This window comes from Rhinolophus hipposideros, assembly GCF_964194185.1.
Source record: "Rhinolophus hipposideros genome assembly, chromosome: 1".
Lineage (NCBI taxonomy): Eukaryota > Metazoa > Chordata > Mammalia > Chiroptera > Rhinolophidae > Rhinolophus > Rhinolophus hipposideros.
Genome location: NC_138047.1, coordinates 49,847,049 through 49,871,347, shown reverse-complemented (window position 1 = coordinate 49,871,347; position 24,299 = coordinate 49,847,049). Strand labels below are relative to the sequence as shown.

Sequence of the window (24,299 nt, the reverse complement as noted above, 5' to 3'; positions counted from 1 at the left end):
AGTCTGCACCCCAGGCAGGAAGAATAGCACTGTCAGCCTCCCTCTACTTATCATATCATTCCTGTTCTTACTATATATTTGTGGTTTTATGTATTATTTGGTGTTATTTGGTAGGTTATTTTTTGTATATGGGAATGCTCAAATTTTTTTACATATCAATTCATTGTAATTGCGTCTTCGCTTTCGCAACCATTTCGTCTTCGAAATCATTTCAGCGTGCGAAAGGTTTCACAGGAATGCTCTACTTCTGGAGAATGGGAGAGACCTGTACTATGACAACCCAATGTCTCACACTAATTTTACAGTGTGCTCTATAGTCATACTGACCATTCTTCTCCATTAACAAGAAATACAATGTAGAAGCCTTGTCAAAATATATCTGGTTCATATCTTTGCTGTTTCTCTTATACTGAACATTGAATCTCTTCTCAATGGGTTTAATGACCCTCTTCTTTACATTTCAGAGACAGTCTTTAGTGTGTGGACTTTGCTCTGAATATCCATCTTCATTTGCCTTGAGTAATATCCATACCCCTACTTTTTCCCAATAAATTTGTTAATTGGGTGAATCTCTCATTTAAAATCTCAATTATTTCTCTTATAAAAGATAAAATACCAAAAGACTGTTGTCCTTTTCCCAGAAGTTTGCGTCTTTCTCTTCCTATAGCTCATTATTTTTGGCATTGTTCAATAAAGCAAAAATTAGGTTCCTCCTCTTCATTATCATCCTTTAGAGAAAAAGACAGTCCTGGAAAGTCTTTGTTAACATTCACGTTTTGTATTTTAATTTTATTCTCAATACTCATTATAACCAACTTGTCAATTTGCCAAGTCCATTCTCTAATATATCCATGTTTCTTACTGATTACAAAGCTTTGTATAACTTATCAATTAAATTTTACTTTTTGTTAGTTTTCAGCAAACTCATAGAGCTTTCTATGTGCCATATACACGCTACATTATAATAATGCATTTAATTTGCCCAATTATCCTGTGATTAGGTACTTTTATTATCTCCCTTTTACAGATGAAAAGGTAACTAGCCCTGTATCATCACAGGCTAATGAGTGGAAGAGTTGGGATTTGAGGTAGTGTGGGATCAGAGCTTAACTATTATGATATTCTGCTTTTCCTTTTTTTTAAATAATTTTCAAGAGAGAATAACTTTTATTTAAAATTCAAGTAAAAGATTCATAGTTCCCACAAAGCTGTGGCAACAGTTACATGAGATGACCCATATGAGAACTCCTGACCCAGAGAGGGAATTTGATATGTGGTACAGTCCTTTATTAGTCATTTCATTGCCTCACATATCTGGGTAGTTTTTATTATCACTATTTTTAAGGTGGGAAAACTGAAATTCAGAGAGGTCCCATAAATTTTTCAAGATATATGGTAAGGAATTACAAGCAGGGACTGAAGCCAAACTCTTCTGACCCTAAAGACAGGGTCATATCTGCAACATATCATGCCTAGAGAAGATTTGTTCATAAAGGTGAAGACTTAAAGGAATTTTTTTAAGTCTTTGTCTCAGAAAAACTCTGTTTTCCTTTACTTTCACACTAGTACCACACTCTCAACACTTCTGACATCAGCTGTGTGGGGATTTTTTCCCCCACGTAATTCTCTAACACCAGCTGTCCTCCAATTCACATCAATTCTGACACTAGAGTTAGCACAGATCCCATAGGTTAAGGTTTAGTGCCCTAAGACTGCCCTCGCCCCACTTCAGATGCCAGTCACAAGTCCAGGCTATTATCTGTATTTCTGAACAACTAGCTGTAAATCATAGCATGTCACAATCCCCTTCTCTGATTTGATTAATTTGCTAGAGCAGCTCATACCACGTTGCCCCGAAAATAAGACCTAACTGGAAAATAAGCCCTAGCATGATTTTTCAGGATGACATCCCCTGAACATAAGCCCTAATGCATCTTTTGGAGCAAAAATTAATAGAAGACCCAGTCTTATTTTCAGGGAAACATAGTAGACTCAGGAAAAAAGTTTACCTACTAGATTAGCAGTTTACTACAAAGGATATTAAAAGACATGAGTGAACAGCTAGATGAAGAGATAATATACAGAGTCCAGAAGGATCCCAAATGCAGGAGCTTCTGTTTCTGTGGAGTTGGGGTACACCAATACATAAGCTCCCTGAACCCCATACTATTGGGATTTTTATGGAGGTTTCATCACATAGGCACGAACGATTATTAAACAACCTTCAGCCCCCTCCCCTTCCCAAAGGATGCGGGTAGCTGAAAATCCCAAGCTTCTAATCATGGCTTGGTCTTTCTGATGACTAGCACCCATCCTGAATCTATTCAGCATCCCTCCCCAAGAGTTACCTCATCAAAACAAAAGATACCCTGTCACCCAGGAAATTCCAAGGGACTTAGGAGCTCTATGTCAGGAATGGGGTAGGGGTTGGCCAAAGACCAAATATCAAAACAAAAGATGCCGTAGCACTCTTATCACTTAGACAATTACGATGGTTTTAGGAGTTCTGTGCCAGAAACCAGGGGCAGAGACCAATATATGAATTTTCTATTATTTCACAATCATTATCTCATTTTTGTTACCTTAATGGAAAATTGTTGTTTGTGTTATTTTAAATATTTACAGAAAAGTAGTTTATAATACTTCATTATTTTTAATCACATGGTACAAATTGAGAAAAAATTATTATAGGTTGAACCCCGAGTTGCATGAGGGAAGAGGCCATGTCTTATTCACCCTTGTATCCCTAAGCCCAGCGTGATGCCTAGACTTAACAAAGACTCGATATTAGGCTGTGGAAAGGAAAATAAATGGATAAATGGACAATGGGTAGATAGCTGAATGGATAGATAGACAAATGAAAGGGCAAATGAGGAATAAGAAATATTATAATAGCTGGTCAATTCTTAGAGGTACTTTGTTAGGACATATTTGTGGTGTGTAAGTCTCTGACCCACGCATTTGAATACAATTACTTTTTCATATAGGTATATTATCCCAGCCTGGGCCTTAACGTCCAATCTGAAACACATTTTACAAACTTTAATAGGTGACACAAGGACTGTACCTTGTGTCAAAAACATATTTGGGGGTAAAAGTACACCTCCATGGGGATAAAACACATTCATGGCAAATCCAGGGAAGATGTTCTCAATCCCCTTTAGTTAATGTTTTCCTCTTCTAGCCTCAAAATCCCCAGTTATGCTCCTTTTTGACCTGTATGTCCAATTTCCAACACTTGGACCAAGGTGACGACATTTCCCTACATAGGTGAAGAAGTGGAGTCTTGTCTTTTCTAAAGTCCTCATTTTCCTTCTCTGAGTCTGCTAAATTCAGCTCAGCCTGAATCTCTTCATCATTTTCCACAAAAAATTTTCTTTGGTTTGGACTTACAGTGGAATTTATTGAATTTTGCACTAGCTTCTTTGCCCCACCACTCATTCCCACCCATATCTGGGAGTTAGGTACAGAAACAGTATCAGAAGTTTTGTTTCTTCTTTTTTTGAAACCTCCTAACAACGAGGCACTCCATGGAGCACCACAGTGGTGTAAATACACCAAGAGCCATGTTTTCAAAACTGTTCAGTGGAACATCAGAATCCCACAAGATATTGATAAATATGGTTGTGGGGACAGAGCCAGGAGTGCAGTTTCCAAGCTCTTGGCCTCACGTGGGAAGGTGCTCACTCAGGTAGTAAATGGCCATCAACTGAGATTGGATGGCCATCAGCTGTGGCTAGTTGGCCGTCAGCTGTAACCAGTGAGCCATTGGCCACTAACATAACTGCTGTGGCTATGCTAGCAGAAAAAGGGGGCTAGCAAGAAGACGGTGGCTGAGCTAGCAAGAGCAGATTGCAGTTAGCACGGCGGATTGCAGTTAGCAAGTGGGGTTGGTTGGTTGGCAGAGAGAAGAGGATGGCAGGTTGTGTATAGTGTGGCTACTGCTTCCTGTGTCTCCAACCCAGCCGCCAGCAAGAATATAGTGGTATGACTCCCCTATCTATGGCTCCGTGGGTGTTCCTTTTTGGCCTCACCATATCCTGCATTCTTATGTGGGGAGCAGGACAAGAGACCCCGCATGACACCCTGCATGACAATGGTGATTTTTAAGAAAAGTACATTTGAAAAACTTTTATTTCAATCCAATTTAATAAATAGTACTCAAGTATCTACTAAGATGCAGATGATGTATAAGCACTGGGGTTGTATCAGTGAACAGAGTATTTATAAAACCAAGATGGAAATGCTGCTCACCTTTATCCCTATTTGAAACTAGTAAAGGCTCTAAGATTTCTAGAAGTGAGGATCCTATTTAACTTTATTTAACCCATTTTTTCAAACCTATTTGAATATGGGAAACCTCTCTTTCCCCTGCTACCTGGGAATACTTATTGAGAAATGCCTCAGTGCTGTCTATGACTTCTTCACTCTCTTCAAGATCTTGCCCACTTAGGAGTATGTGTACACATAACATCTCAAGAAATAAAACATATAGAGAACATGTGGAAGTATGGGGAAAAGGTGTCAAATAAAAGCCTTCAAAATTTACAGACAACCCCAAATATGGTCATTAATTTTCCCAGTACTGGCCTGCTTCACATACCTCCTTCCCTCCTCCTTCTTGTCAGATGACCTCTGCCATTGTTATGTGAGCCTCTGTGGGGAACAGGAGAAGGGAATCCTAACGTTTTGAGAATTCATGAGAAATCAAAGCCAGTGGAAAGGAAGAAGATGTGAAAGCAAAAACATTCAAGACTTAACCACAACAAAGATGGGTGGCCTCTCTAATCAGCAAAACCGCCTCTATCTTCAGTTCATAAAACTCTTCACTTGCTTTTATTTTTATTTTCTTTATGTTTTAATCTCAATTACTAATTTTCACATCTTCCTTCAGGCTTTACATATTTATTTTTTAAACAATGTTTTATTTTTCAATTACAGTTGACATACAATATTATATGGGTTTCAGGTGTACAACACAGTGACTAGGCATTTATATAACTTACGAAGTGATCACCCTGATAAATTTAGTACCCATCTGACACCATACAGTTATTACAATATTATTGACTATATTCCCCCAATGATATACTTTATCCCTATGACTATTTTGTGAATTTCAGTTTGTAGCTCTTAATCCCTTTCCCCCTCTCTACCCATTCCCCCAACACCTCTCCCATGTGGCAACCACCAAAATGTTCTCTGTATCATAAGTCTGTTTCTGTTTTGTTTGCTTTGTTTTATTAGATTCCACATATAAGTAAAACAATATGGTATTTGTCTTTTGCTGTCTCATTTATTTCACTCAGTATAATGCCCTCTAAGTCAATGTATGTTTTTATAGATGGCAAGATTTCATTCTTTTTTATGGCTGAGTAATATTCCATTGTATATATGTACCATTTCTTCTTTATCCACTTATCGAATGATGCAAACTTAGATTGCTCCCATATCTTGGCTGTTGTAAATAATGCTGCAACAAACATATAGATGTCTTATTGAATTAGTGTTTTGGGTTTCTTCAGATAAAAACTTAGAAGTGGAATTACTGGGTCCTATTGTATCCTGTTATAGCCTTTGTTTTAAAGTCTGTTTTGTCTGGTGTAAGTATTGCTACTCCAACTACCCCAGAGTTTTTTCCCTTCCATTTTCATAAAATACCTTTTTCCATCCCTTTACTTTCATTTTGCGTGTGTCTTTCTATCTGAACTGAGTCTCTTGTAGATAGCTTGTGTAAGGGTCTTGTTTTCTTATCCATTCAGCCATCCTATATCATTTTATTTAATCCATTTACATTTACAATAACTGTTGATAAACATGTAGTTATTGCCATTTCATTATTCAAATTTTTGATTCTCCTCCTCGTCCTCCTCTTCCTCCTCTTTCTGCTTCTCCTTCTCCTTCTCCTCTTCCTTCTCCTAAAAGTCCCTTTAACATTTCTTATAATACTGATTTAGTAGTGATTAACTCCTTTAGCTTTTTCTTGTCTGGGAAAAAGCTTGTTCATTGTCTTGTTCTTTATCTCACTTTTGATTCTATCTATCCTTCAATTCTAAATGATAGTTTTGCTGGGTAGAATAATCTTGGTTGTAGATCCTTACTTTTCATCACTTTAAATATTTCCTGCCAATCTCTTCTGGTCTGCACAGTTTCTATTGAGAAATTAGCTGACGGGTATTTTGGGAGCTCCCTTGTAAGTAACTAACTGCTTTTCTCTTGCTGCTTTTAAGGTTCTCTGTCTTTAACCTTTGGCATTTTAATTATGATATATCTTGGTGTGAGCCTCTTTGGGTTCATCTTGTTTGGAACTCTCCATGCTTTCTGGGCTTGTATGTCTATTTCCTTCACCAGGTTAGGTAAGTTTTCTGTCATTATTGCTTCAAAAACGTTATCAATTCCTTGCTTTTTCTCTTCTCCTTCTGGTACTCCTATGATGCAAATATTGGTACATTTGATGTTGTCCCAGAGTCCCCTTAAACTATCCTTACTTTTTAGATTTTTTTTTTTTTTTTGCTGCTCTGATTGGATGTTTTCTTTATTTTATTTATTTTTTCTTCTTTTTCTGTTTTGTTTTGTTTTGTGTTTTTTTCTCTCTCTTTTTTTGTGATTGGGTATTTTATGTAACCTTATCTTCCAAATTGCTGATTCAGTCCTCTGCTTCATCTAATTTACTGTTGATTCCCTCTAATGTATTCTTCATTTTAGTTATTGTATTCTTCATTTCTGTCTTGCTTCTTTTTATATTTTCTATCTCCATTTTTATCTTTCCTATCCTTTGTTAAATTTATCACTGAGCATCCATATAACCAGTGCTTTGAACTCTGCATTTGGTAGATTGCTTGTATCTATTTTGTTTAGTTTTTTCTCTGGAGTTTTGTTCTGTTCTTTCATTTGGGACATGTTTCTTTGTCTCCCAATTTTGACTGCATCCTTCTGTTTGTTTTTATATATTAGGTAAACCTGCTATGTCTCCTGGTCTTGGTAGAGAGGCCATATGTAGTAGATGCCCTGTGGGCCCCAGTGATACAGTCTCCCAGGTCACCTGAGTCGGGTGCTCCAGGTATGTCCGTGTGTGTGTTATGTGTGCCCTCCTGTTGTAGTTGAGCCTTGGTTGCTGTTTGCACATCTGTGGAAGGGACTGACCCTTGGGCAGATTGGTTGTGACTACAGTGGAGTTGTTGTTGTGCAGGGGCTGGCCTTGTGGAGCAGGATTCACTTTAGCAGATTCTGGTGCCTGCCTGCCTAGTCTTCCCTTTGAGTGTATCATTTGTGGAGGTATTTGGGTGGCACTCCAGTCTGGTCTGAAGCCAGACAGGTACACTGGTTCTGGGGCCTTTTGGGAGGGGTTGTGGCGCAGACCAAGTCAGCCACTGTCTGTATCCTACCCAGGGCATTTGGCATAAGCTATAAAGTGATCTGCAGATGGTTGACACTTGCACTGGGCTTGGAGGTGCCTGGGAGAGGCTAAGCTGTGACCAGAAGCCAGCTGATGCTAGGGCTGGGCTTGGGGCTGCTCAGCAAGAGATACTGGGCACACCAAGGCCAGATGCTGGCTGTTTGGTATTTGTGAACCTTTGAGAAATTTTAGGAAATTCCACAACATGAGCTAAGATAAGCCATTTGTTTGGAAAACAACAGCAAGCAGGCTGGGTAGTTAGGTGGGGCAGGGTCTCAGGGCAAGACCCTGAGAAATCACCAGGGCAAGGCAAATTGTATTAGCCAGGTTGGTGGAGACTCAGATATGGCACCTGCTTATGTGTATAGGCTGTGTGATGGGAAGGCTTAACAAGGGAACAATGGCTTCTAACAGCATTTCTGTCTAGCAGAAAGCTGACCCTTCATCCTTCACCCTGAGCCAGACAATTCAGTTCCTCTTTGTATGTCCCTGGCACATTCAGGGCTGTTGCTCCAATGTTGGAGCTCAGAGCAAGTGAGTCTGTCAGAGAGTAAGTCCATGCATGGGCCCTTCAAGAGGAACACCTGAGACTCCATCAGCCACCTGTCTCACTCAGCTACAATCTCCACTAGTTTTCACAGCCAGAAGGTATGGGGACTTCTCTTCCCAGTACTGGAATCCTGGCTGGGGCCCCTTCACTCCTCTAGGGGTACTCTGCAGGTGAAATATCCCTCCTGATTTTTAGTTGCCGCACATGGGTGCGGAACCAGCCCTGTTCTGTGTCAGAGCTAAAGCCTTCACTTGCTTTTTATGCTGTTTGAAATTTCACACATTATTTATTTGGGTTAACAGGAAGCCTGTTCTGAAAATGGAAAAAAAATCACTCTCAAAAGGAAGTTTGATATCATAGAGAAAAATGGGCTTCTGAGTCCTAGTGGCCAAGTTAGGTTACAACTCTGCATACTGGCTGCATTAATTGAGTAAGCTATTTGCCAGTAAAATGAAGATAAATAATTCTACTAACAAGAGTATTTAGAGGATGAAATGCAACAATATGTCAACAATTCCTACAAAGTCAGTATTTACTATATAGCAGTTCTTACTACTTTTGGTATTAAAGAGCTATTCTAAAATAGTCACAGAGTATCCAGACAGTATTCAGATATTCAGAGTATTCAGATATTCACATATGTGAGTATTCAGATATTCACATATCAGAGTATATTAGGTCAACACAGAAGGTTTCTGTTCTATAACAAATTACTGATTTCAGTGGCTCAAAGAATGATGATTTTTATTAGTGGAAGGAGAGTTTGGCACTCCGGTTCTATAAAAACTTTCCTCAAAGGATGGGCACCAGGCTGGGAAAAGAGAAGTAAAGTTTTTTGAACCAAATGGCTCCCAGGAATTCAATGCATTTAGTACCTTTGTTCAGTTACAATAAGAGTTAAGTACAGTTCTGGGTATGCCTGGGAAGCTAACCAACAATTTCTTTTTAAATCAAATAGTGTATTTTAGTCTTCAAAGGCTATCCATGAAGATTTATGGAAACATAATCTATCTGCAAATGGGCATTTGTTTGTATAATGATAACATGTACCTACAAGAAAGCAGAAAAATAATATTGACAAAGGAAAGACTTGGAGCTCATAGCTAAAATTATAAAGGACATGTGGTTGACTGTGGAGTGAGCCAAAATTGTGCCTTTAGGGAAGGCCTTTCTAGAAAAAGGAGATCCATGTGGAGTACGGGGTCCATAATGTCTTTTCTAACTGAAGTCATCTTTGAACTAACATATATATAGAACATGTGTTCTATATATAACATATATAGAAGTCCTCAGCTTAGGACTGGTTACTGAAGAAATAAATATCCCAACTCTGAACATTAACAATTCATACTGCTCTAAATATTCTCCTCTCAGTCTGCAAGACTGCAGAAAGCAAAGTCACAAAAATATTCAAATTATTACCATGTTTTCATTGACAACATTTTTGGAAAAATCATGTTATAAATACCCTGAATAATCAAACTTAATGAAGATGTAATGTATATGATAAATTGGATTTCATGCAGACTACAGGTTGTGTTACTCTGAATAAGTATCCTCTGTACTTGCCCTTTCCCTAAAAGAATGCAGAGTGAGAATTAGTCATGATGAGGGATTACTTTGAGCTTTCTTCCCATTTTAAATTCCAAGAGTTCACCTTGTATTCCCCAAAATTATTACTTGAATAAAATATTCCTTAGTCTTCTAATTGTATGCTTAACATAGAATTATGTTTTAATGAAATAGTTCTCCACCACCCCCACTATAATTAGAGATGATTTTAAATCTCACATGCTTTTTCTGAAGGCTATTGATTTCTGTCCATTTTCATGAAAGTCATATTTTACATTGCGATAAAATTCTAAGATGGTGCCCAATATTCCCACCCCTTGGTGTACACATTCCTTCTCCCAGTTATTCAAACACTAATCTAGGTGCTGCTGTGAAGGGATTTTGCAGATACAATGAAGGTCTCAAATCAGTTGGCTTTAAAAAGGGGAGATTATCTTGATGTGCCTAACACAATCAAGTGACACCTTAAAATAGGATAAAGTTCTACCTGGAGAGAGATTCGGGATGTGTGAGAGATTTGATGGGAGGGAGATTCACCATGGACCATTGCTGGCTTTGAGGATAGAGTGAGCCACATGGCAAGAAGACAGATTTCAAATTTCATAAATCACTTTGAGTTCTAGCCTTTCTCCTCTGTGTGTGTGTGTGTGTGTGTGTGTGTGTGTGTGTGTGTGTGTGTGTGTTTGAATAACTTGGAGACAAACTGATAAGATTCTCTGAAGAAACGAATGGTCAAAAAAATTAAGAACAAATGAATGAGGGACTAAATGAATAAATAATAAATCTATTTAAGAATTAAAACATAATCAATGGAGAGGGAGTCTAGCATTGAGAAAAAAATAGCAGAAGACACAAGTGTGAGATGACTGCTGGTTCTATTATATTGGAGAAGTCACTTAATCACCTCAGGGCCTCAGTTTTCTCATCTGGAAAGTGTGTTAAGTTATACTAAATAGCTTCTAAGTTCACCTTCTGAGTTTAAGTTTTAAGCCATTTAAGAGTAATGTCACTCCCCATGGACTTTCTGCTTTAAGCTTCTAGCACTTTAGCTCTTATCCATCAGAGGACACATGCCTTTCTACAGCCAGTTGTCTACATTCTTTATAATCAGTTGATGCACATGTTGTCAATATTTTCCATACCAAACAGAATTTATTGTTTATAGCAAAACTACTGCCTTCTTAATTATTTGGTCCAAACAGTTTGTGTTTTTCATTCTAGAACATATATATATATATATATATATATATATATATATATATATATACACATATATATATGTATGTATACTTTTATATACATATATATACACACACACATAATATATATATACATATTTATATATAACATATATATTATTCAAAGGAAAATTTTTCTGTAAATCAATCATTATTTATTAAAAGTCTACTTAGTGAAAGCATTGCACTAAATCTTGAAGAAAATATGAAAAATGCCTTTTGCTCCCAGAGAATTTGGCTTAGCAATATACACATGAGAAGATAAATTCTAATGAAATGAATAAATAAAGTGGACCATAATGGCAAATTGTAGAGAAGGAGCATGAGAAAATGAATTAGACGACCCAGGCCATTTTAAGCTGCTTGACTCTAACAAATCAGGTATTCTCTCTCTCAGCCTCTGTTATTTCATGTAAGGTTGGTATAATACCTGCCTGTCTCTCATGGATTTATAAAATTCTTGCTCTGTACCAGCCATTAGGTTTTAATGATAACAAGATGAACAAGACTGGTCCAGCCCATTGAGGAGTTCACAGTTAAGTATAGGTTAATATATATGGAAAAAAAATACTTGGTACAATGTGATTAACACTACAGTGAGCATAAGGTGCCGCGGTAAAAGGGGATTTATTTTATACTCCTAAATTGTGGAATTTTTCTCTAATCCTGATGTGATGCAGTATAAAATATGAAACATTACTTCTGAAGTATTCTTGCCAAATGAATTTACCCAAAATCTAATCAAGTCTTTAGATCTAAATTTAAGCTTACAGGAAATGAGGGGGAAAGAAGAACAAGTTAAAACATAGCACAAGAAAGCATTCAAACCAGTGCAGAAGATAGGACATTCTAAAAGAAAACTGACTTGATATCTTCAACAAGTCAAATTTATTAAAAAATAAAAAGGAAGAAGAGCTCTTTTAAATTCAAAGAGACTTAAAAGACATAACAACTAAGGTGCTATGTGGTCCTTAATTATGTCCTGGTTTGTAGAAACCATCTGTAAATATAACAGGGACAATAGAAGAAATTTCACAATGGAATGGTTGCTAGAAGATAGAGGAATATTGTTAAAGTTTTAGGAGTGTTATAGTGTTGTGGCTATGTTGGAAATACCATAATTGTTTATAATAATGATTTGGTGAAAGGTCATGCTATCTTACTTCACATTAAAATATAGTAGCAAAAATGAATGAAGCAAAATGTTAACAGCATGATGAATGTTAACAGCAAAAATGTTAACAATTGATAAAGTAATGTGATAAATATAGGTGTGTTTTATAATACCATTCTTTCTGAATTTTTGTGTCTGAAAATTTTTATAATAAATTGAAAAAATCAAAGTAAATGAGATAACAGATTTGAAATCACTTTGTAAATTCTAAAAGAATAGACAGATAAAAGAGATTTAAAAATATATATATAAAGTATTGGAGAAAGAAGGAATGAATGGTCCTTTTTCAAGCGCATGTTTTACTTTAGACCACACTGCTAAGAGGAGTCAGGACTGGCCACTACATGGAGCCACAAAATGCCTCTATACATATAAGCCAAGAGCAATATCACGGATTCTCAGGTCCTGATTTTTTTAACACCTCCCCTTACACCAAGATGACCTTGAGCAAAAGTGAAGACAAATGTCTTCTTGCTGGGAAAGGTAGGCTAAAGCAACTTGCTCTTATCCAAAGAGGACCAGAAAGCCTGAACTGTTACAACATGAGAGTAACTGGTAAGTTTTTCCTTTTGCAGAGAAATAGGATTCGGCTCCCGAAGCAGAGATTTGAAACCATGGATGATCACCCTTCTAGTTGCGTTATTACTGACGGTAGTGGCAGTGACCATTGGTCTTCTGGCTCACTTCTTAGTCTCTGGTAGGTAAAATGGGATTTCACTTAGTCTGATTTCATTTTTCTATAAAGCTCATATTCATATATGTAAATGTAATTTTGTCTAAAAAGCATTTATACTTTTACCTTTAAACGTCTACATTCAAAATATTTTCTTATTTATTCAATCATTCCATCCACAAATAGTTACTGAATGCCTATTATATGCAAATACTTTTCTGGGTACTCAAGATACAGTGTTAAGCAAAGCAGACCAATTTCCTATCTATCTGGAGCTCACAATTTATTATTCTTTTGAGAATCTACACAAAAGGTTAAACAAAAAAGTAATTGAAATTTACTAGTAATCATAATAAACTAATCATTCATTGTATATTCAAATGAAAAACTGATAAATGAGTCATTAAATTAGTTACTAAAATTGGCTCTTTTATTCATCATTTTTTTTGGTCCACCAACATTTCAAGGACAAAAGAAAAGCACATGTCCAATGAAATAATGAATTTTAAAATGATTGTTAAACAATAAATATGGCACAATGTTGTTACTTCTTTTTAGAGAAACAATTTGACTCTTTCCAAAACAATACTCAGGAATTTGTTTTTCTTTTATTGCCTGATGCATTTACAATCACACACATATATATTTCAGAATTCTCTCTTTTTATATTGTATCTTTCGCTGCACACAGTACAACCATTTACATTTTTTGACAAATCTCCACAATGTCATTCTGACACAGATATATGTGATAAAACTAGTAAAGATTGCTTACTTTGAATAATCTTATCTGTTTCCACCTTCCTCATACTTGATGGGGGAATGCAGACTCTACTAGGAGCTTTAAAGGGCTTAAGTACATAGTTCTGGGCCCCATATGACAATCCCATCTGTACTTTAATTCTCAGGTTAGTTAATTTGATTGCACAAAAGCCCCTTTACTGGGACTACAAGGATTGATAACAGTATAGATTATATAGATAAGTATGAGGACGACCAAAAAGGCTTTACATAGTCCAGAGTTGTTCCACTTAGGAGATATACCATCCTGAGATCCCTCATTCTTTTCTAGGTCCATAGCTAGAAAACCCTCATTGTGTCCTCCCTAAGCTAGGAGAGAGGTTGTTTTGTGGTTGCTCTATTCTCTATCTTTATCTCTAGTAGCTTTCCTGTCCCAGCGGCCTGCCCCCAGGCTTTACACAAAGATTACCACATTCCTCAGGAGTCTCCACTGCTCTTCGTTTTCTTGCCTTTCCTGACAGCGGAGCAGAGATCTGATTGATTCATCCTGTTACACATTATTCTCACCTCCAACCTCAGACAGCTTTTTCCCTTCTTTCCTTTCCTTTCCTTTCCTTTCCTTTCTTTTCCTTTCCTTTCCTTTCCTTTCCTTTCCTTTCCTTTCCTTTCCTTTCCTTTCCCGTCCCGTCCCTTCCCTTCCCTTCCCTTCCCTTCCCTTCCCTTCCCTTCCCTTCCCTTCCCTTCCTTTCCTTCCTTTCCCATTCCTTTCCTTTCTCTCCCTTCCTTCCTTCCTTCCTTATTTTCTTCCTTTTTTTAAGTTTCAGGTGTACAAAACAATGTAATAGTTAGACATTTACACCCTCACAAAGTGATAACCCTCATTCCCCTGATCTACTACCCTTCTGACATCGTATATAGCTGTTACAATTCCACTGACTTTATTTCCTGGCTCTCACATTACAAATCAAAATTTACAAGGATGTTCAGTTACCTCTGCTTCCAGTAGAGTATAAGATGGTATACATTTCTCCCCAGCAAGGGAGCAATATGGTAATTAAATCTTCCAGTGCTAGAGTCAGACTGTCTGGGTTTAAAATTTAGAAGGGTCACTTAGTACTTGTATACATAGAGCAAATTACTTAATGCCTCTCTTCTCCACTTTCCTCATCTGTGAAGTGGGGATGACATTAATCTTAGAGAGCTGGCGTGAGGAATCAATACACAAAAGTGCCCAGAACAGCACTTGGCACTTAGTAGGCACTCAATAAATACCAGCTACTGTCATTAACATAAAACATCAATCATTATTTTTATTATGCTTTTTATGAAATGAAATTAGAAAGAATTGCAGTGATATATTCAAGGCTTTATATTAGCCTTATTATAGTTGAATCCTGAAATCTATGTCAAAACTTCTTAACTTCCTGCTTTTCCTTTTTATCACAGGCCAGAAAATGGAGTATTATCATGGAATCTTTAAAATTTCAGATGTACAAATCAATATTAATTCTGGACAAAATAGCACATACCAACTTAAGGACTTACGAGAGATGAGCGAAAATTTGGTAAGTCAGACAAAATTCTTTCTATCATAGAATAATACAGATGGAAGGGATTTTGTGGATCATTTCCCATAATATTTTCAAACATGATTTTCTGGCCACCTGCATCAGAATCATCGTGCAGATTCCCAGATCCCACTCCACACCCACTGAATCAGTGTCTGATGGGATGAGGAGGTGAGGATCGGGGAGTGAGGTAATCACCACGCCTAACAAATGGGTGATTCTGATAAAATGCTCTTTCTAACTCAACCACTTTATTTAAAGATGAGAGAACTGAGGTCAAGGTATCATAGCCCGTTACTCCCCCCATTCTGCCACACTATTACCCAAACAAGAAAACTTAACCATACCAGAAATGGTTATTTGTAAGACCACATACTTTTTTTGTAAGACCACATTTTAAAATTTAAAGTATTTTTAAATATATGAGAAAAGGAAAAACAATCATAAATGCTCATTTTATCTTACCAATTTAGTAATATAGTTAAAATACTCAGAACTCAGAACTGTTGTGTAACTTTTAAATGAAATGTTAACAGTTTTGTTAAAACTGAAATAAAGGATTAATCCCCGAAGTCAAAAAGTAAACTCAGCGGTATAACTGCTCTGTTCAGGATACCTGTGACCCTCAGTCAAACACTAAGTTCAGGTTAACTTCCCTGACAAGGAAACACAGAAGCACAGTTATTTTAAAGGAGTGAAAATGACAGGTGTATTTGTTTCTTTTAGTTAAAAGCTTTTTTTCCCCACCCAAACATTTCCTTTCTATCTCAAATCAATGTTAATTTTTCCGTATCACCATCTGATCTTTGCCCTAGGCACGCTCAGTTAAAATATTCTTATAATAATCAATATGGAGATGGAGATGGAGTTTATATTTTTCCAATTATCATTAAATCATGCACAATTTTTCTATCTTGAGGTTTCATCACTCAGAATCAATTAACATTTATAGATTGATTCACATCTTGCACTCTTTTATATTCAGACCACCTTAGAAAATAGAACTTGCAACCATTTTTTGAGGAACATCAGATAAAAACTAGATACATACGCCAATACTTCCTTTGTTCTTCTCCTCCTAAGTGACTCCACATAACCTCCTCAATGAAAAAAAAAAAAGTATGCCTTAGTTAAAAAGGTATACAAATTCTTTGAATAATGGAAAATGTAATTTATTGGGAAAGTTTAAAATGTTTTGTCTTCTGCCTGATTTGTCATTTTAGGCTAAGACATTGCCTTTACTGAAGTGAATGAACAGGAATGCAATAGATCTTTTAAAAGGAAGTAAAAGAAATGCTAAAGTACATCTATAACAAAAATTCTTTGAAAGTAGACTTTTAGGTTTCAATAAAAGCATTTCTAGGAATGAAGAAACCTCAGAAGCAAAGGCAAAGCTAGGTAATAATACATTATCATCATGAATACATTCAATAGGTGGTTGGATAAAGAGGATGTGGTATATATACACAATGGAATACTACTCTGCCATAAGATGAAATAGTGTCATTTACAACAACAACAATGAATCTTGAGATTATTATGCTAAGCAAAATAAGTCATACAGCAAAAGTCGAGAACCATATGATTTCACTGATATGTGGCATACAAAACTCAAAACAACAAAGGAACAAAACAAACAAATGAAGAAAAAGAATTGCATAGACACAGACAACAGTTTAGTGGTTACCAGAGGGTAAGGGGTTAGGGGGTGATGGAAGAGGGTAAGGGGATCAAATATATGGTGATGGAAGGAGAACTGCCTCTGGGTGATGAGCACACAATGTGATATACAGATGATGTATTACGGAATTGTATACCTGAAATCTATGTAACTTTACTAACAATTGTCACCCCAATAAACTTTAATTTTAAAAGAAGACATTCATATTTTTATGATTGCATGAATTATGCTTTGCAAAAGGGCTGAAATGACTTATATTTTAGCCAGTTTTATAAATATATGCAAACTTCCCCAGACCCTCCTCTCCACTGGGAGTAACATTTGAAAAAATTGCTAACTGAAAAAATTAAAAAAAAATACATACAAGGCCCTTCTCTAGTTGTCATTGTTTATTCTCCTTTAATTCTCATAACACCCTCCAATTTGTCTCCCACTGCAGGTGACCGTTCTGTATTTCATATGTGTTCTCTTGTTTATATCCATTTTTGCAAAAATACATTTTGTTGTTTTGTGTGCACATGCTTCTAATTAGTCTTTGTGCTATAAATCACTTGTCTTAATCAGTTCTGGCTAAGTGCTGTAGACCGAGTGACTTATAAACAACAGAAATGTGTTTCTCACAGTTCTGGAGGCTGGAAGACTGAGATAAGAGTACTAGCATGGTCAGGTTCTGGTGAGGGCCCTCTTCCAGGTTGCAGACGACAGACTTCGTGGTGTAGCCTCACAGTGTAGAGCAGGGAGTCTCTTTTATAAGGACACCAATCCCATTCATGACTGAATCACCTCCTAGAGTTCCCACCTCCTAATATCATGACATTAAGGGTTAGGATTTCAACATATGATTTTTGGGAAAGCAAATATACGGTCCATTCCATCACTTTTTGTTTCATACATTTTTACTCAGATCTGTTAAAATCTATCTATATTGCTAAATGTGTATCTAATTAATTGCTCTTAATTGCTATTAATACATGATGACTCACCGTGTATATCTACCATGTTGTACCTCATGCCCATCATCCCAAGAAATGCTGCACTAAACAGCCTCCTACTTATCCCCTTATGAACCTATGCAATTTCTTCTGGAAGCACCATTATGGGGTCATTGAGTGTGCATGCACTTAATTTGATTAATTGGTGCTAAATTGCTCTTCAGAATGGCTGAATCAATGCACACTTCCATCGCCAGTAAGTGAGGATCTCTATGTCCCCAAATCTTTGCTAATACCTAGTATTATTTGGCTATCTAATTTCTGCCAGCCATTAAGTTGTATCTTATTCATGATTTAATTTGCATTTTTCTAATTACTGATGGGTTTGTGTATCATTATATATACTTGTTAGTCTTTCGGGCTTTCATTTCTATAAATTGCCTATACATATCCTTAGTTTTCTATTAGGGTTCTTTTGTTTTATTAGTGTTGCTTTGCATGTGTTCCTTATATTTTCTAGATATGAATAGCTTGTTTTGTTGTAGATTTTATACTTATTCATTTCGTCTTCTACTATTAATTTGGACCAGGGTGTTCTTCATGAGAAATAAAATTCATAATTTTGAAATAATTACATTCATCAAATTTCTTTGCCTTATGGTTATGCTTTTAAAGGTTTTTAAAAAAGAGTCATTCCTTCTTTCTAAGTCTACAGTAAAATACTCCTCTATATTGTCTTCTATTAACTTTATAGTTTTACCTTTTAAATTAGGTCCTTAATGTATTTGGAGTTCATCCTTGAGTATGACGTTAGGTAGAGACCCAAGTGTTATTTTCCATATGATGAGCTAGTCTTCCCAATTTAACTTAACAATCTGTCCTTCCAATATATGGTGTGATTATTCAGCTCTTTACACTTCTTGGCATCAGAGTTTTGCAGAAAATGAAACGTGATCTGTCCACTCAAACTTCTCCCAATCTCTTTAGACTGATGAGAGTAACACACATGAAATTGAACATCATGACACAATGTAATTAAGGATTAAATTGTACGTTTAGGACAATAAGTACAAAAGAACTTCAAAGAAAAGTAAGATCAACTAGGGTTCCCATGGTCAAGAAAGGCTTTGTATTATTTTAGTTCTATTTAAATAAGACAGGTGTCCCTTTCCCTCCACTCCCCACTAAGTTACCTTTAGGAGAATTACAGGAAGGGCTCATGCCTTATTCCAAGCCACTCCTATTTGTTGTTGCTAAGTGCCAATGAATCAAACCAGATTCTTCTCTCTGTCCTATATGTGTGCTAACTAGATAGCCAAGAAAAACAGGTTGCAAGTCCTGTTCTTCCTCATAATTTGGGATTTACTGATTTGAATACAAACGGAGATGCAAAAGTAAAATGAATTCATGCTCAGATACTGCTAAAACCCATCCCAGTGCCCTGAGATAATATCACACACATATCTCATCTTTTACATCATTCTTCAGAGAAGGTTTCAGTAACCAGACACCAGCAATTCATGATACTCCCAAATAGATGCATTTCATTGTTGTTATGAGTTTGAATAGAATCACTGACTGAGGGAATATTTCATTTGGAGAAACATATTTCAGAAATATCAAAAAATGCTTTAAATTATAAGGTCACTAAAAGTGTGAAAGTTATAAATCTGTAACACCATAACATTAATTATAGCTAACATGTATTGAATGCCAAGCACCACACCAAGCACCTTGTACGGATTATTTCAGTTAATCCTCAAAAACAGCCTTATTAGGTAAGTACAATTATTATCACGACTTACAAATGAAAAATTCAAGGTTCATAAAAGTTAATTTACTTGAGATCATATAGCTAGTAAATACAGAGGGTGCCAAAAAAATGTATACACATTTTAAGAAAGAAAAACTGTATTAAAATTTTAATGCTCAATATATATCAATAATAAAAGATGAGTGCAACTCACGTTTGACTTCTGCAGTTACAAGAGGTGCTCAAAGTAGTTACCATTAGTAGTTACCATCCAGACACTTATGATTATAGTAAACTACTGCTTGAGCAACGTTGACGAAAGTGCCCACTTGTACACATATTTTTGGCACCCTCAGTATATAATTAGGCTTTGAAATTACATGTCCTTAATTAACTTCTATCATCCTTAAGGTCAACAATGTGGTTTTACTTCCCAACTACTATCCCACAAAATACCAGTAATCAAGTAATTAAGTCTGGTAAATCAGTCTCTGTCAACTATACTATTAACATAGGCCAGTGACTATCATTTGCATTAACAATGGCAACAAGTGGAAATTTCCTTAGGGTTGTCTTCCCCCAAAAAACACTCCTGTGGTTTTTGTCATTGTTGCTCGTGTATCCAAGGCAGTTCTAAATTGTATCTTCTTTGAACCCAGGAACACCAAAAACAGGGCCAGAAATTATCTGCAAAATATCCTTGAGATTATGTCTTGAGTTGTTTAAACAAAAAACTTGGAAAGAGAAAGTGATGCAAAGAGTAGTTAGGATCACTCTCTAAATGAATTAGAAGACAAAATGAGATTTGGCTCTGATCAACACTGAAGCAGGAAGTTCTGTTGAGAAAAAGCAACTGGGACAAGGTAAACTTAAACTTAACTAAGGTATCAGATATTTAAAGCTAGGAAGTGCATAAGGTAAGATAAGTAAAAGATGGCTAATGCTTGGTGTATGGCTATGGCCTTATGCCTAGAGAGAACAGATTGAATTGGGAAGATTTGAGAAAAAAAAAAACAAGCAGATGTTGTCAAGAAACTTCATATTCAGAGATTAGAAAAATTGGATGTAGAGTGTGGCTGAGACCTTATTTGAGAGCTCAGATCTACATTTATTTTGTAATTGAAGATGCAACTTTACTGAATTCATTGATTAGTCCTAAAAGTTTTTTGGTGGATTCTATAGGATTTTCTATATATAAGATCATACACCCGCAAATTAAGACAAATTCATTTTTTCCTTTCTATTGATTTTTAGTTTCATACTGTGGTAGCCAGAAAAGATACTTGGTATCATTTCAATCTTTTAAAATATTTACTAAGTTTTGTTTTGTGACTTACCGTGTGATCTATCCTGGGGAATGTTCTATGTGCACTCAAGAAGAATGTATATTCTGCTGCTGCTGGATAGAATGTTCTATATATGTCTGTTATGTCTGGTCAAGTCCAATGTTTCTTTGTTGATTTTCTTTAAATGATCTATCTATTGTTGAAAGTGGACTTTTGAAATCCTCTATTGTTACTTTATTGTTGTCTATTTAGCCATTCAGATCTGTTACTATTTACTTAATTTAGGTGCTTATGCATATATATTTATGATGGTAATATCTTCTTAATGAATTGACCCCTTCATCATTATCATTTTTTGTCTCTTGTTACTGTTTTTGACTTACAACCTCTTGTCTGTATCAGTTTTTGAAGAGAAAGACAACAGTCAAAGCAACTGTAATAGAGAAAGGAAGGAGGTTGATGGATATATAAATATATATATATATATATATATATATATATATATATAAATACACACACACATATATACAAATATATATACATATATATACATATATACATATAAACATATATACACATACAAATGTATTTGCATATGTATGTCTAGCATAAATATCTATGATTGGAAGAATGATGTGGATGGATGTTTGCTGAGGGAAGTTTTTTTGAGAAAGAAATGAATATTAGCCATCTTTAAGTTTCCTGATAAAGTTGTAAATATAGCACAATCTTCCCTCTACTAGATAATCTGTTTACATTATTATTCATCATTTAGGCACTACAGAGTCTCAGAAAAATTACTCTCTCTCTCTGACAGAATAATCAGATTTAGATATTATGAGGACAACATACTTGGAAAGGACAGGAATCTTCTAAATAATAATCTTCCTTTGCTTTGGGCATTCTGGTTTAAATATCTTCAATACAGCTTTAAACAGATAAAAGTATCTATTTTCCTCTTTTGAAAAAGATAATTTATAGATCTGGGCTTTTGTAGTATACTTAAATTTAATAACATATCACCCATAATTTATCACCCTAAATTGCAAACATTTTAATTCTATGAATTGATTTTACCTGTCAATCTCAGGAATATAAACCAATTTGGGATAAGGTTATCAAATGTATTACTACTTGTTATATATGATTAGTTACAAGTGTCTGTTTCCTTCCGACATTCCACTAAGAAACATTGAGGAAGAACTAATGCAATCAAATAATTTTCATAACATCACATAATGTCACAACCCACTGGATGATACCATTATCTCCCGATTTAGAGTAATCAGAGAGTCACATGTTCTTTTTTTTTTAATTAAAATTTATTTGGGTGACAATGGTTAGTAAAATTACATAGGTTTCAAGTGTGTAATTCTGTAATACATCATCTATATATCACACTGTGTGTTCACCACCCAGAGTCAGTTCTTCTTCCACCACCATATGTTTGACCCTGTTTATCCTCATCTACCACCTCCCTTATCTTCTGGTAACCACTAAACCACTGTCTGTGTCTATGAGTTTTTGTTTCTTTGTTTGTCTTATTCCTTTGTTGCTTTCAGTTTTATATAGCACATATCAGTGAAATCATATGGTTCTTGACGTTTTCTGTGTGACTTATTTCGCTTAGCATTATAATCTCAAGATCCATCCATTTTTGTCACATGGTATTGGCAGAAAAACAGAAACACAGACCAAAGGAATAGAATTGAAAACCCAGAAATAAACCCACATAAATATGGACAGACAATTTTTGACAAAGGAGCCAAAAACATACAATGGAGAAAGAAATCCTCTTTAATAAATGGTGCTGGGAGAATTGGATAGCCACGTGCAAAAGAATGGAACTAGACTGCTATTTGTCTCTTGTACAAAAATTAACTCAAAATGGATCAAAGACCTAAACATAAGACCTGAAACAATAAACTGCATAGGAGAAAACATAGGTAATAAACTTATGGACCATGGATTCAAAGAGGATTTTATGAATATGACCTCAAAAGCAAGGGAAGTAAAAGCTAAAATAAATGCATGGAACTATATCAAACCAAAAGTCTTCTGCACAGCAAAAGAAACCATCAACAAAATAAAGAGGCAACCAACTGAATGGGAGAAGATATTTGCAAACAATGGGCAGAAAACCTGAATAGACAGTTCTCCAAAGAGGACATACAGATGGTCAATAGACTTATGAAAAGATGCTAACATCATTAATCATCAGAGAAATGTAAATAAAAACACAATGAGATATCACTTCACACCAGTTAGAATGACTATCATCAATGAGACAAATAATAACAAGTCCCGGAGAGGCTGTGGAGAAAAAGAAACCCTCATATACTGTTGGTGGGAATGCAGATTGGTGCAACCACTATGGAAGGTAGTGTGGAGGTTCCTCAAAAAATTAAGACTAGAATTACCATATGACCCAGCAATCCCTCTCCTGGGTATCTACCCCAAAAATCTGAGAACATTTATCCATAAAGATACATGTGCTCCAATGTTCATTGCAGCTTTATTTACAGTGGCCAAGACATGAAAACAACCAAAGTGTCCTTTGATAGATGAATGGACAAAGAAGTTGTGGTACATATACACAATGGAATACTATTCGGCCCTAAGAAAAGATGAAATAATACTGTTTGCAAAAGTCACACTTTCATGGCACTTTACCTATACAGTCACAGACCCATATGACACTGGATCCAACTGCCTTTTCCGATAGACACAGCACTGGGTTCAAAGCTGCGAGACTTATAAAGAAGACTTGTGAAAATGAAGTGACTTGATTCCCAGAAGACCAACAAGCCTCAAAATCCTGTAAGCCCCATCAGCACTCAGGTTGGTGCTGCTCTATACAGGCTTAGGATAATGATTCACAGCTGACCTACTGAATGCTGAGTTTTGCCAAAATCTAGAGTTTTAAATAGATACAACTATTTTAAAGGATGACAATAGAACTATTGAGATTATGGTACTTACTTTTGGTGGCAAAAGAAACAGGCTGCCTTTGGAGAGGGGGTATAATAGCTGCAGGTCCCCTTACATGCTGCTTTCTACAGGTAAGTGGATAGGAGTTCCTTGTGAGAACCTACCTGTGTGCTTGCCCTAAGGTCAGCTGGCTCACTGCTGTGTTACCTTGGACAATTTACTTACTTATCTATATAATGTAGATAATAATCGTATTCACATTGGAGGGTTGATGTGAAAGGCAAATGAGCTCAAATACAATGGAGCTTGTGCCTGGTGCACAGGTGAAAGACAATAGTGATAACTATTCCTCTGTTATAACTAATGTAGTCTCATCATGGAAGAGCTTTCCACAAGGAATCAAATTACCTGAAAACGTCAACAAGGAGAGAAAAATTACCTGCATATAATCACAGTCAATTTTCTTTTTTCTTCAGGAGCATTGATCTCAATTTAATGTAAACTCATTAAAGACTTTTACAAAAGTATTTTGGTAAATGCAAGGCTTTCTGATAAATAAATTCTCCCTTTCTTATGTTAATTCATTCAAAAGCATGCTGCATTTCTACACATTGTAGAGTCTGAAGAGATGAATCACTGTCTCCATCCATAAAGCCTTTGCTATTTAGTAGAGGAGGTAACATATTTGCATAAGTAACTATATTAAGAAGTAGATGGTATAAGAGGGATAAGAAAAATTAAGACAAGAAGTAGAAAGATTACTCTGAGGTTCAAGGAATAACCCCCAAAAAGGTATTATCTGAAA

General features: G+C 35.9%; 1 protein-coding gene across 1 annotated transcript in view; it reads left to right on the top strand.

The window, feature by feature from the left end:
• Positions 1–10,022: 10,022 nt before the first annotated feature.
• The window catches only part of TMPRSS11A (transmembrane serine protease 11A), a gene marked incomplete at both ends in the record, with an annotated part of 34,926 nt that continues 20,649 nt past the window's right edge, over positions 10,023–24,299 (top strand). Inside the window, 3 exons of the mRNA XM_081052289.1 lie at positions 10,023–10,084; positions 12,506–12,627; positions 14,790–14,908. Of these exons, the coding sequence (XP_080908415.1) occupies positions 10,023–10,084; positions 12,506–12,627; positions 14,790–14,908 (303 nt within the window). The remainder of the gene's footprint in view (positions 10,085–12,505; positions 12,628–14,789; positions 14,909–24,299) is intronic.